The sequence below is a fragment of the Anguilla anguilla genome, chromosome 2, assembly GCF_013347855.1.
Source record: "Anguilla anguilla isolate fAngAng1 chromosome 2, fAngAng1.pri, whole genome shotgun sequence".
NCBI lineage: Eukaryota > Metazoa > Chordata > Actinopteri > Anguilliformes > Anguillidae > Anguilla > Anguilla anguilla.
This window is the reverse complement of record NC_049202.1, coordinates 36,957,417-36,969,494: the sequence shown is the minus strand read 5'-3', so window position 1 is coordinate 36,969,494 and position 12,078 is coordinate 36,957,417. Positions and strand designations below refer to the sequence as shown.

The following is a 12,078-nucleotide window of genomic DNA, read 5'->3' as shown; positions in this document are numbered from 1 at the left end:
CCTTGCCCAAGAGTAGTCCATTGGCACGGTTGGAGGGGGCACCTCCTGCGCAGGAACGATGATTCCGTCGGCTACAAGGTCATCATAAACTGTCCTGATGATCACAAAGAGAGAGATTAAAAATATGACAATACGTAAGAGGAGCTCTATAGAACAGCGTCATATCCATCACTGTGTTTAATGGAAATAAGACAGTAACACGGTATCTGTAGGTATTCTTGCGCGGCTTGTTCCGGCGTGTAGGGTGCCGTACTGTCACAGAGCGCATGCTCTAAATGTGCCTCTGTGCAGTCTGGGCCAGGACTGACCTGATCACATCCCCCAGCTCGTCAAAGCTTTTGGGGACGAACACCCCGGCCTCCCTCAAGGCCTGGTTCTTGGCCACTGCCGTCTCGGAGGCCTGGTTGGCGCAGGCCCCGGCATGGCCAAACTGGACCTGAGTGCACAGCGAGCGCGTGTCATTGTGTCCCACCGTGCAACCAGCACACAACCCCACACCTTGTCCAGGCCCACAATCACCCTGGCTTTTAAGCCCCGGAAACTTTGCGATTACGAAACATGACAACGCACTGTACAACAGCTATGCATACAATCCCAACCGCTACAGGTGGGAGTTAATGGGAGAAATTGAGAACAGAGTACAAAAATGCATTGTTACAACAGTGAGAGAAAAATATGGCGCCTAAGTGCTCCTTCCTCCACTGCGTGCTTAAATTCCCACCGTACCTCTGAGGAGAACATGGTGGCGCAGGTCCCGATGCACCAGCACACCACAGGTTTGGTGAGCCGGCCTTCTTTGATGCCCTGGCAAATCTTATATTCCTCTGTGCCGCCAATCTGCACAAAACGGACACAAACCCTGAGTACGGTGTGAGCGCGCACTGTGCGTACAGTGAAGTTTAACCTCAAAACAAATAAGACAACGCATATCAAAGAGCCTGATCTTAATTAGCACAATGACAGCTGGCTACCACCGTGAAACAATTTCCCATTTTCATTTTTCAGATTTAACATTAAAATGAAGACTGTACTATGTTAGTCATAATAGTAGGAGAGGGCTAATTATCCAAGTTAGAAACTGTGAAAGGTTCACACACTAATGAGCAAACAGAGATTCACAGTCAGTATGGATGAGTGGGAACTTGGAGGAGGTGTTTTTTGGATGGCGGGGCTCTAGTTGAGTGCAGCACTAACCTCCCCCAGCACCACGATCATCTTCACTCCAGGGGTGTCCTGATAGCGCAGAACATGGTCCATGAATGTGGAGCCTGGGTACCTGTGGGAGAGAAATCAAGATGTCAAGAAATCAAGAGCGTTACATCAGTCTCTTAAATTAAAATTTGCCACCCATCAGAAAAAAATTCCTCAAGTTCTGGGGCTTTGGGGGTCTTTTAGTAAACATCTCATTCAGACCCTTAGCAGATTAGCCATTATTCAAAAAAATAAAAATTATAAAACAGATTTGACAGGTCTGAACCACTGAAATTGACTGGTGTGAACCATAGACTGTATAAAAATATGGACAAATTCACTGACGTCACCCATTGACTCTCCATGGGCTTGGTGAAAAGGGTTTTGAAGCCCAGAAAGTGTATTGCGTGGGTGCCGCCATGTTGTACAAATTGGGGTGAGAGACTGCACAGTAGGGACTTTAAGTCCAGTCATCCACTAAGCCAGTCATCGGTAGTGACGCAAACTGTGCCTGATACTACCGGCTTGTCCAAATAGCACAATAACTTAACAAATCGGCATATGGGGAGACATTAGACGACTACTTTTTCTTGTGGGAAATTTTTTTTAAAACTTTTTTATTTTGACCATATTGTTACCATTGACCTGAATTAAAACGGGCGGCTAAAACACCTATACCACAGTGGTGCTAGTGTGCAACGTCTCTCAACAAGACAAGGAAGTGAGCTTCAGAAACGCAGTCTGGTTTTGGCCGCTTGGTCTGGACCACTGACTTGGCCCTATGCTCTGGACTGAGGGTAGATTTCTGCTTTCGGCACAACACACTGAGTTTGAGACTCCCTTTTGTCTGTTGGCTGATATTACATATTATTAAATGGTAAAACCTGAGATGTTGAGTTAAAAAAAAAAAAGTTCACTATCAACCCATAATTTTCTGTTCTGCTGAGTGGTTCCTGGAGCCTTGTTTGCCCTGAACAGGAGTTCCAGTGGTCCTAGGCTAATTACAGGCCTTGTCTAGACATGCACCCCTCACCTGTCACCCCCGATGGCCACGCCCTCAAAGACACCATCAGTTGTGCGGGAGATGATGTTGTTGAGCTCGTTGGACATTCCTCCGGAGCGGGAAACATAGGCCACACTGCCTGGGCGGTAGAGCTTGGAGGCCAGGATGTTGTCCAGCATGCCCCCGGTGTTACCGATTTTAAAGCAGCCAGGCTTGATTCCACCCACCTAGTGAGTGACACATAGAAAAACACACACACACACACACACACACACACACACACACACACACACACTACTTAGGCTCCACAACGTTAGGGGGTTCACAAGATATAATTGTGTGCTCCTAGGATTTCTGTTTTCATCGTCACCAAGTTTATGGTAGTCCCCAAGTACAAGCACCCCAAGAGAGGGGTAGTCTCCAACATACATTGTAATAACAGAGTAGTGTAAGTGTCAGGTGGGGGGGGGGGGGGGCTTACCGTTGCTGGACCAATGATGGTCACACCCTTCTCGTCTGCCTTCTTAATGAGCTTCCTGGTCTGGGCCTCAGGGATGCCCTCAGCAATGATGGCGATGGTGTGGATCTGGACACACAGTCACATGCAATTACGAGTCTGCAGTACGCTTGCCGAATTATGCAAAAAGTTCCATATGTGGAATGACTGGCAACTCTTTGGATCCCTTATGGGACCAAGAAATCAATCCTGCACCACTTCTCACTTTTGACAACACCGATACAGACATAATCTATGAATCACACTTAAATCAAAACAAAGGGGATCGATCATTTGCTTATGAATTGCATGAGCAAATGACGACATGTCAAACGGGGGACGGACGGCGTACCTGGGGGTACTGCATGGTCTCCATGGTGCTGTCGAAGGCCGAGCGCAGAGAGGCGAAGCTGATGAGCACGTCCACCTCGGGGTGCTTCTTCATGGCGTCGCCCATGTTCTTGTACACGGGGATTAAGATCTCCTTGTGGCCCCAGTAGAACTTCTGCTTGTGGTCCCCACTAATGAACACATACATTTAGTAGTGATTGGTAAGTGCTTTCCTTGAGCACCCAAAGACAAATAATAGAGAAATAAAAACTGCCCTGAGAACACTGTTCGGTGACTACGTTTAGCACAGAAGCCTTTTTAATAGCAGAGGACGTGTGAGATCATCGCTTACGTGAAGGGGTAGACCAGAGCTGCCACAGACGGCTCCTCACGGGAACAAACATAGTCAAAGTCCAGCATGCCCTGCACTGCCCTCGTCTGCATGCCCCACACAATGGACTTGGTGTGCTTGCTGAAGAGAGTGGTGGCCTTAGCTGCAGAGAGGGGTAGGGGGAGGATGGGAGGGAGAGAGAGAGAAAGAGAGACTTCAGAATCAGACAGAGATGTGGATGCATTATACAATCATTTAACACAACCTTCCCCCTCAGCCACGGTTAATAACCTCCTGTTATACCGAAAAGCCAAACAAGAATCATGATCATGTGAAAAACCAAATTTGGGGTATTATATCCATTCATTTGGTCAGTGTTGATGGGTGTTACTGTTCTTCGGTAAATATTTCAATGACTGGCACCTGTAAGTTGTACCATCAAGCAGAAGCGGGGCCAGAGACAGACACTGCACACAGTGGAAGCATCTAAGACCATTCTGGAGTTTTCCTTTGTGTCAGGTGATGACTGTTGTTCTCAATTTCAAACACAGCATCAACAGGAATGCATAACTTAATGGTCTGTGTTAGGGCAGTATTAACACACTCATGTAAACTGAAAGAATTGCATAATGACAATTCATTTAGCCTTACCACACAATCACATGCTACAGCCATAATATCCATCTTAAATGTTCTCATGCAGCAGAAATACAGATATGAGACATGACTCATACCCAGCTTAAATGTTAACAGGTATGTTTCCATGATTTTCTAACCTCTGTTGACAATTCAGATGTCAACAGCTCACACAAGCAAGTTTGTCAAAAAATAAAAATAAAAATAAATAAAAAAATCAATGCATCTAATCACCGTCTATGTGAATTATATTTTACTTTCTGATGCATAAGATGCATTGGGTCTTTGGTTTAAACATGTGGCTTGGAAACACCAGCAGATGTCAGAGCAGTTACAGAAACATCCCTACGAAGCTTTCATGGTTGTCAACTGAATATGAATTAGGAGACTGCAATGATGCCTAATAAAGAATAAAGCTGGGAGAAATCACCAGTCTATATTAAAATTCAAATTTTATTATCATTAGGGGACACAGTAAGTTTAAAATGTTTCATAGTTCCTACTCAGATGTTCTCAGATGGCCACATGAAGCCCAACTTCAATACTCAGCTGGAGGGAAAGTACATGGTAATGAGTACACTAGACAACAGGATTGTTTCACCAGAGAAACCCTGCTTGATATCTATTAGAATACAATTTGGAAAAGGCTTTAATATTTCCTTCAAGCTGAGAAATTAATCCATTGAGACTTCATAAGAACAAGTGCATGCCAAAGCAGCTTTAAAAAAAAAAAAAAAAACACCCAAAAGAAACATACACTTGTATGTATATCATTTTGGACCAAGAACGATTCAGCAAGAAGGGACACACGGGGGATAGTAGAACACGATGGCAACACCACATCAACACTGGAAAATGGCAGACTGCGGGAGGTGGCACAGGGACTGACGTTACACTAGACAGCTACACGGGGGTGACATTCATTTGACGAGACCTAATGCATCCAACTTTCAGAGAAAAATGGGTTCTTCAGCGCAATATGATTTTTCTGAACATGAACTCTGCATGAACAAGTCTCCAGTGGGTGCAAGGTACTACTTTATCAGTAATGCAGTTTTGCCACTGATCACTGCACTCATTTGTTAATGATGAGGCCAGATCACAGAGGAGACGGGTCATTTGTCCAATGACGGACCCATGTTTTTAGGCATTGGCCGTGTGTATGGGATGGGTCTAGAAAGGAGGCTGGTTTCAGACCTCAGTGCTGTAGTGCTGAAGCTATTGAGCAGCCTCCGCTGCTGCGCTCGTTCACTCCTGTAACGTCAGTCGCCGTGGAAACCGCCCAGCAGGACCGAAAAGGCTAAGGAGCAGCTTTTTTGACCACACAGCTGAGGAGGCCCAGAATGAGGCCTGGAGGCCTACGGTCAGACCACCGTTCCTACCTCCGAGATTGTGTGGCGGGGCCTGCTGCTCTGTAACATCACCAGGCGACAAAACACAACGATGACAACAAAACAGTAACAAAAGATCAAATTAAATCACAAATGCTTTAAATTAAAAATAAAGTCAGCTCTCATTTACAGAGGGCTCTACACATGTTAAAAGTGAGGAGGCAGTTCTTTGAGAAAGTTTGAATGACACAATCAAGCTGAAGAACCTTGAAAGAACACAACAGCGCATGCTGCAGTCTGTTAAAATATCTAAGAGGGTTTGCACTATGCCTCGTAAATTAGAATAAGTGAATGGGGCGAGAAGCAAAAACGCAGGCAAATCTACAGAATGCAAAATGCAGATACACACAAAAAAAATGTCAGCTTTCCCAAAATGCACGGCGCAGAGCCGTAACCACACCAACGCCATTCCGCTGTTTGTAACCATGAGTAACTGGAACGAACCCACACCTTGAGAGACTGTACTGAGGAGGAACGGAGGCCACTGACACAGGTACTGGGAGAAAGGCGCTGTAGCCCAGGAGGAGCAGCCCTGGTCTAGGGATTGTTAAGGACACCCACGCACACAAACACACGCAGCCTGAGCCCAGGCCCAGCTGTCCAGTCTACCGCACAGCTCCACAGGCTAAGAACGGAAACGTGCACGCTCGGGGTGCACGCTTCAGACTGGTTACGCCAAAAAAAACGCACTCGTGGACATGCTCAGACCTACACACCGCTACGACAACACGGCACACGCATGACTGTGGCGGCTAGGCTACCTCTGCCGGGGCGGCTGACAAAGCACTGCAGGCCACCCCAACGTCAACCAGCCACTAGCCGGGGAGAAACTGTCCAATCGGGGAGGGGTGGGAGGGGGCATTAATGTGCTAAGGAAAGACGGCCGTTACTGGTGCGTCTCTTTGGTCGGGAAGCAGGGGCGGTAAGTGGGGTTTGGGGACTTGCCGTTACTGGAAACCTGCGCTTACCTTTGACGTCTCCCGTGAAAGTTCTCTTCAGAGACCAAGCGGGGCAATGAGCAGTGGCTTACAAATTTGATCATGAAAAGACACAGTCAATTACACAGAAGAGGAGGAAAACGGAGAGAGAAGGAGGGGTGAATTAAGGTAAACTGCGCAGCCGTGCCAGGGATGGCGTGATGGCGACAGAGAGGAAAGGGAGGACGACACTGAGTGACAGTTAGGAAGACAAGACGTGGGCAGGCACGAGTGGGGGCCAGCTCACAGTCTGAGCTGAGTGTGGGAGGGGGTTAGATAACAATTTTGACAAGGAGACGCACTAGCAGTGCTGTGGCTTCAGACGAATCCAAACGTGCCAAAATAGGGACTTTGTGCTATCTTGCAAGACAAACTGTCACCTAATGTACTGCATATGCCCTTTGACTAACCTGGAAATTCTCAACTAAAACCAATGTTCAACTTCCAATGTTGAGTTAGGCATTCAATCTGAATGAAGGGGCAAACAGATTGAGTACTGCGCATATTATCATAAAGGAAAGAAAAATAATGTTGGAAATGTGAAGAACTGGAAAAACTGGAAAAACTTTAAAACAGCCTGCACCAAAGAACAGAATACCTTCAACTGATAATGATCCTGAACTTTTGATAAAAAATAGCAATTAACGATCCTAATCATTTGAAATTAATTTAGCAACCGACAGTATTTTATTGGACGTCCACTTTGAGCACTAATGCCATTTTGAGAACCGAAGTTCTCAGCCTCCTGTATGCTTTGAGTATAGTTCTGCCACTCCTTCAAATGCACACAGAGAAACAGCTCTGCACGGTAGAAATGGTAAGCGGAGAAAAGTGATTGTGCTGCAGGTGACAGCAGAGGAAAGTGGGGGGGGGGGGGGGGCGCGTGTCTGCCATGTTGGTCACGTGACTCGAGGGAGCCCGTGGCGGCGGGAGGCAAAGGGAGGGTGGTTGGATCAGCGTGCTCAGTACACTCTCTGTGCAGGTTCACACCACACAACCGGCAACAAGCCACGTCCCAGTCAAAGCGCACAAACTCCATCTTTTTAATCTTCCAAGGGAAGTGTATGTATGTTCACAAAAAAAAAACTGTGTAAAGCTGAAATGATCAAAGCACAAATTTCAACGCGGGGGGGCGACGGGGAGGCGATCAGCCGACCTTTTCCCTAGCTACGCGTTTGGGTGTCAGAACGCGTTGGGACCGAACGTCAAGCTGTGTATCGTGCACTTTTACATTCTGAGAAACGCGGGGAGGGCGACACGGTCGTTCCGGCAGACGCACGTGACAGAGGGAGCGAGACACTGGGAGGAGCCTGTGGAGAGGAGGAGGAGGAGGAGGAGGGGCAGCTGTGGGAGGGGAAATGCCACAAAGCGGGCGCGGCGCTGGTTACCTGGAGGGATGCCCGGCTTCGACTTTTTCGCGGGCGTGGCGTCGTTGTGCGCTTTGGGCTCAGAGAAGGAGGCGGTCCTGCTGGCGGCTGGGGTCTTAGAGGAAGAGACAGGGGTGCGGGGCGTGAACACTTCTGTACAGATGGGGGGGGTATAAACTGTCCACACCGGGGCACCACCAGCAATGGGCCAATCAGACAGGGCCATCACCAGTGATGGGCCAATCAAACAGGGCCATCACCAGCAACGGGCCAACCAGACAGGGCCATCACCAGAAATGGGCCAATCAGAAACGGGACAACCGGAGAGATGCATCACCAAAGGAGGGCCAGCAGGAAAACAAAATGATGACAATCACCCAGCACTGCAGCAAACCTGATTTGGGCCTACCTTCTGTTTCTCAAAACATGCACGCAGAAAAGCCTTTCTGTACTTCACTGGATGTTTCTGCTTCTCTGAGAGGTGCATTAGGAAGACCAGCAATCAGGATTTAAGCCTTTAACCCTGGACTCACAAACTCCAGTCTGACCTATTGTACCTGTAGCAGCAGCGGCGACAGTAAAGGCAGGCGGCTCAGCGGGTTTTCCCCAGCAGAGCCATAGACAGATGACTGCCCGTGCTTTTATTACACGGCAGAGCGCAGCGCCCAAGGGGCGAAATGGATACAGACCTGCAGATCTGCACAAACGCGCCGAAACAAAATGGCTCTAAAAGCCTGGCTGCAGCACACTGACAATGGGCCCTGCCCAGCCTGAGGAGATGCACTGCCATCAGGGTGCCATATTAAACCTACGCCAGAGGAGAGCAGATCTCTACTTAAAACACCAAAACAGACGGAGCGGGCGGGGGGGGGGGGTGGTGATGGCGTGCACGGTCGCACCCCGCCATAATTCTTCCCCAGAAAAGCCACGCTTCGAAAATAAAACTGTAGCAGAAGCGGTTATCCATGTCCCGAGAAGCTGAGAGCGTGCGTCGCTTTCTGTTCTGGATATTTCCCCAGAGGTAATCGAACTAGATTCGGCACTGCGCTGCAGCACTGGCGCTTCCGCTCGCCCTCAGAGCTGCACGGGGCTGAGTGACGGGGCGCCGCGGGCCGGCGGCGTGCTTTTTGACGGACGTACCGAGATGCTGCCGCTGGAGTTGAGGAGGAAGTTGGCGGTGTGCGCGGCCACGGGAGGCTGGTTGGGGATGGGCCTGTGGCCCAGCGCCATGCCAACGATCGCGGTCATGTGGGTCTCCGTGCCGAAGACGTGGATGGGGATCCCAGTGGTCTTCCCTGTGGGCAAGGGGGGGGGGAAGACAGTCAGGGCCTGCAGGCTCAGGGGAACAGAAGGCAAAAAGGCATACGCTGCAGGGACGGGGGGAAATCCCACAGAGGACAAACGAATCCAAACCCAACGCTGCACTCGCCACTGCAAGGCACTCTGATATCCCCACAGCAGGAGATTCTAATGATTCCCCAATGAGTCACTTGTTCGCTAATGAATAATTTACTCCCTAAATACACAGTTAATGAACTCCCGACCCTTCGGGGGAAAACGAGCCAAGGCTCTCCTCGGTGCAGGTGTGTTCCGCGCGCAGCTGCCCTGAGGTCGATTATTAACAGGCCCCGCGCATTCCACCGCTCACGCGACGGCCCGCCCCTGACCGCGTCACTCACCCACTTCTCCCATCACCCTCAGCCCCTCCTGGTAGTTGGGCCCGCCCCGGCGCACGAAGATGGTGACCTCATGCTCCTTCAGAGGGACCTGGTAGTCTTTGATGGCTCGCACGATTCCCTGAGTCATAGGGGAACGTGAGCGAGTCAGCGGTGTGACGTGGCACTCGTGTCTCAGTGAAACATTCGACAAATAAACTTGTGTAGTTAAAAAAAAAAAAACAAAAGACCGACCTTGAAAGTGGCTGCAACATTGGTGAAGTTGGCAATGCTTCCTCCAATGATCAAGACTTTGCCTGTAAGCAGAAGAGAGAGGTTAGTACACTGGTACACCAGTCATTTTTGCAGAGCTGTCCGTTAATTATTTGATCCTCACACAGTCACGTTCCAAGTGCGAGGACACGCACACGCACACGCACACGCACACGCACACGCGCACACGCACACGCACACACACGGTCTCTGTCCGGCTGAAATAGAGCGTGGCTTGTATTCAGGAAGTGCTTTGGCATGACGTCCCCCTCGCCCGTGCGGCCCGGCGGTAAACTGAAGAGGGCGTACCGTCTTTGTGCTTCTCCCGGGTCATCAGCGACAGGATGGTCTTGGCGTAGTCGTACGTCTGCTGCTCGCTGGGCGCACCCGAGTACTCCCCGTAGTTGGCCAGCTCATCCACTCCGCCCAAGTCGCAGATGGTGTCACTGGGAAGCGTCGAAACTCGGCAGTCATAAATCAGTTTGAATAAACAACTTTGTGTGTCCTAATTGTACAAGGTCTATTCGCCAGCTTTCTAAGCAAAGAAGTATTCACCCTTGAAGTCAGGCTAAAACAAGATGTCTGTTTTATGGCCGTGTAGCTCATTCATGCATTGTAGTCGTAGTTCCTGGCCAAAAGAACTTCAATTTCCATATGTATGCTTGACCCTTTGTACAAGAGGTTTGTATAAGAGGTGAAACTGCGCCTCATTCCTCCCCCAGTGCTCATAAAGTACTCACAGGGCAGTGCTCGAGTCTGTGGTGGCGTGAACACAACATAGAACCCGAAGAGGAAAATGGCTGTTCATTACAATGACACAGACAGCAATAGGACTGCACACAATTAGAATCTAAGTATCTTTGATAATGAACACAAATTAATGTTTAGATATGTTTATATCCCGGTATTAATCTTTACTGATGAGCTACAACAATACTCATGACCCCTGCTTAGAATTTGGCCATTCTGACAGTTTGTGTTGTGTTCCTACCTCAGTTCTGCACCTGCAGAGCCTGGTGGAGCACAAAAAGCCCAACACGTCCAATTACGCAAATCCAGCTATTCAAGGTGCAGAATTCATTCTCATGGGGCCACAGGTAAGACTGCATGGTTCATTCACAAGAAGAATGTGCGAACAAAATCAAGTCCCGATTAATCATTTCACAACTTATTGGCCGTGTATCATATTGGGAAGCGGGCCCAGAAAACCTGGTCTTGTTGAGATGCACCTGGAGTTAACGCGCAAGCCCAGTGGCAAAGGATCCTAAGCAGCACTAGGAGATTAAAGTGCATGCCCTAGTTTAAATCATAGACATCACCTCAGTGAATGGACAGATGCATTCTTATTAATCTTCCGCAGTGTTTCATTCCAGACACAGATACGCTTATGGATACACTGTACGAAATGCCTTATCCACCATTGTCACTGATTTAATTTTCACCGAGCCAAAAGAGTCTTTGGACTTTGGTGGAAAGCAAACACCACCTTTCTATGTCAGTAGAAAGCAAACATCGCCTTTCTATACGAGCAAACACAAAGTGTAAAGCTATTTCAGGAGGCAGATAAGCCAAGCAGCTGCATCGGTGTGCAGGCGCCAGAAGGTGATCACCCTAACCGTCTCAACACGTAAGCAGTGCTTCTGCAGTATCTCCTCTGTTTATTCTTCATGCTGAATAAGCAGTGTAAAAACAGACCTGGTTAAAAACCAGCACCGATACTCAAGTAACTCAACATCTCCCAGCTCTCAGAAAAGGCTACAGAGAAACCCCTTTAGTTCATTTGACATTAAGGCAAAACCTAAATACTGAAGACTCATACAGCTCACAGCAAAGGTCTCTCTTTCCAGCTACAGCACTGATTAACAGGCCGGCCTGGAATCCTGACTACAGTGAGTCAACAGATAGGAAAGCATCTATATAAATAATGGAGGCAGGTGGCCATTTTGAGGACTCTAGCTCTTGGGATTTTTGGGAGGTGCGATCAAATCCAGAGCCTCTCTGAAGAAGAGGCACTCAGCGCGTCGCATGAGGGACGGTCAGGTGATGGGGTGACGCACACCCTACCTGTACACCACGGAGGCTCCTCCCCCAGCCACCATGGTCCAGATCCTCCCGTTTGGGTTGAGCAGGGTGAGTTTAAGGCTGGCACCACTCTTGGCATCCAGGTCTGCGATGTAGGCTTCCTGTAAAAAAAAAAAAAAAAAAAAGTTTAGAGGCACACGTCACTGCAGGCTGCTCCGAGACACACCAGGGCATTCTCTGAACCTGGTAATACAGGCATGGGCGCCTCCCTCAGCTTGCTTTGCCAAAATTTCGACATACTTCTGGTATCAGTGGCAACTTCATGCCATTTTTTTTGGTCGCATAATTTGTCCATGAATTTAAATTACCCTTGAATTACACAGGTAGTGATTAGTCACATCAGAAT

The 12,078-nt window shown here is 48.6% G+C and overlaps 1 protein-coding gene across 3 annotated transcripts in view; it reads right to left on the bottom strand.

Annotated features, from left to right (window-relative positions):
* Positions 1 to 12,078, bottom strand: part of LOC118220770 (ATP-citrate synthase) — a 37,247-nt gene that overhangs the window by 7,090 nt on the left and 18,079 nt on the right. For 2 of the 3 annotated variants that reach the window (XM_035404964.1, XM_035404965.1), the window contains exons 8-22: positions 11,715 to 11,833; positions 9,960 to 10,096; positions 9,633 to 9,694; positions 9,402 to 9,519; positions 8,863 to 9,017; positions 7,744 to 7,837; positions 5,370 to 5,399; positions 3,373 to 3,514; positions 3,043 to 3,211; positions 2,676 to 2,780; positions 2,225 to 2,421; positions 1,195 to 1,276; positions 727 to 837; positions 309 to 436; positions 1 to 94 (exon numbers count right to left, since the gene is read on the bottom strand). In XM_035404964.1, coding sequence (XP_035260855.1) covers positions 1 to 94; positions 309 to 436; positions 727 to 837; positions 1,195 to 1,276; positions 2,225 to 2,421; positions 2,676 to 2,780; positions 3,043 to 3,211; positions 3,373 to 3,514; positions 5,370 to 5,399; positions 7,744 to 7,837; positions 8,863 to 9,017; positions 9,402 to 9,519; positions 9,633 to 9,694; positions 9,960 to 10,096; positions 11,715 to 11,833 — 1,743 coding nt within the window. The remainder of the gene's footprint in view (positions 95 to 308; positions 437 to 726; positions 838 to 1,194; positions 1,277 to 2,224; positions 2,422 to 2,675; positions 2,781 to 3,042; positions 3,212 to 3,372; positions 3,515 to 5,369; positions 5,400 to 7,743; positions 7,838 to 8,862; positions 9,018 to 9,401; positions 9,520 to 9,632; positions 9,695 to 9,959; positions 10,097 to 11,714; positions 11,834 to 12,078) is intronic. The other variant, XM_035404966.1, reaches the window with a different exon arrangement.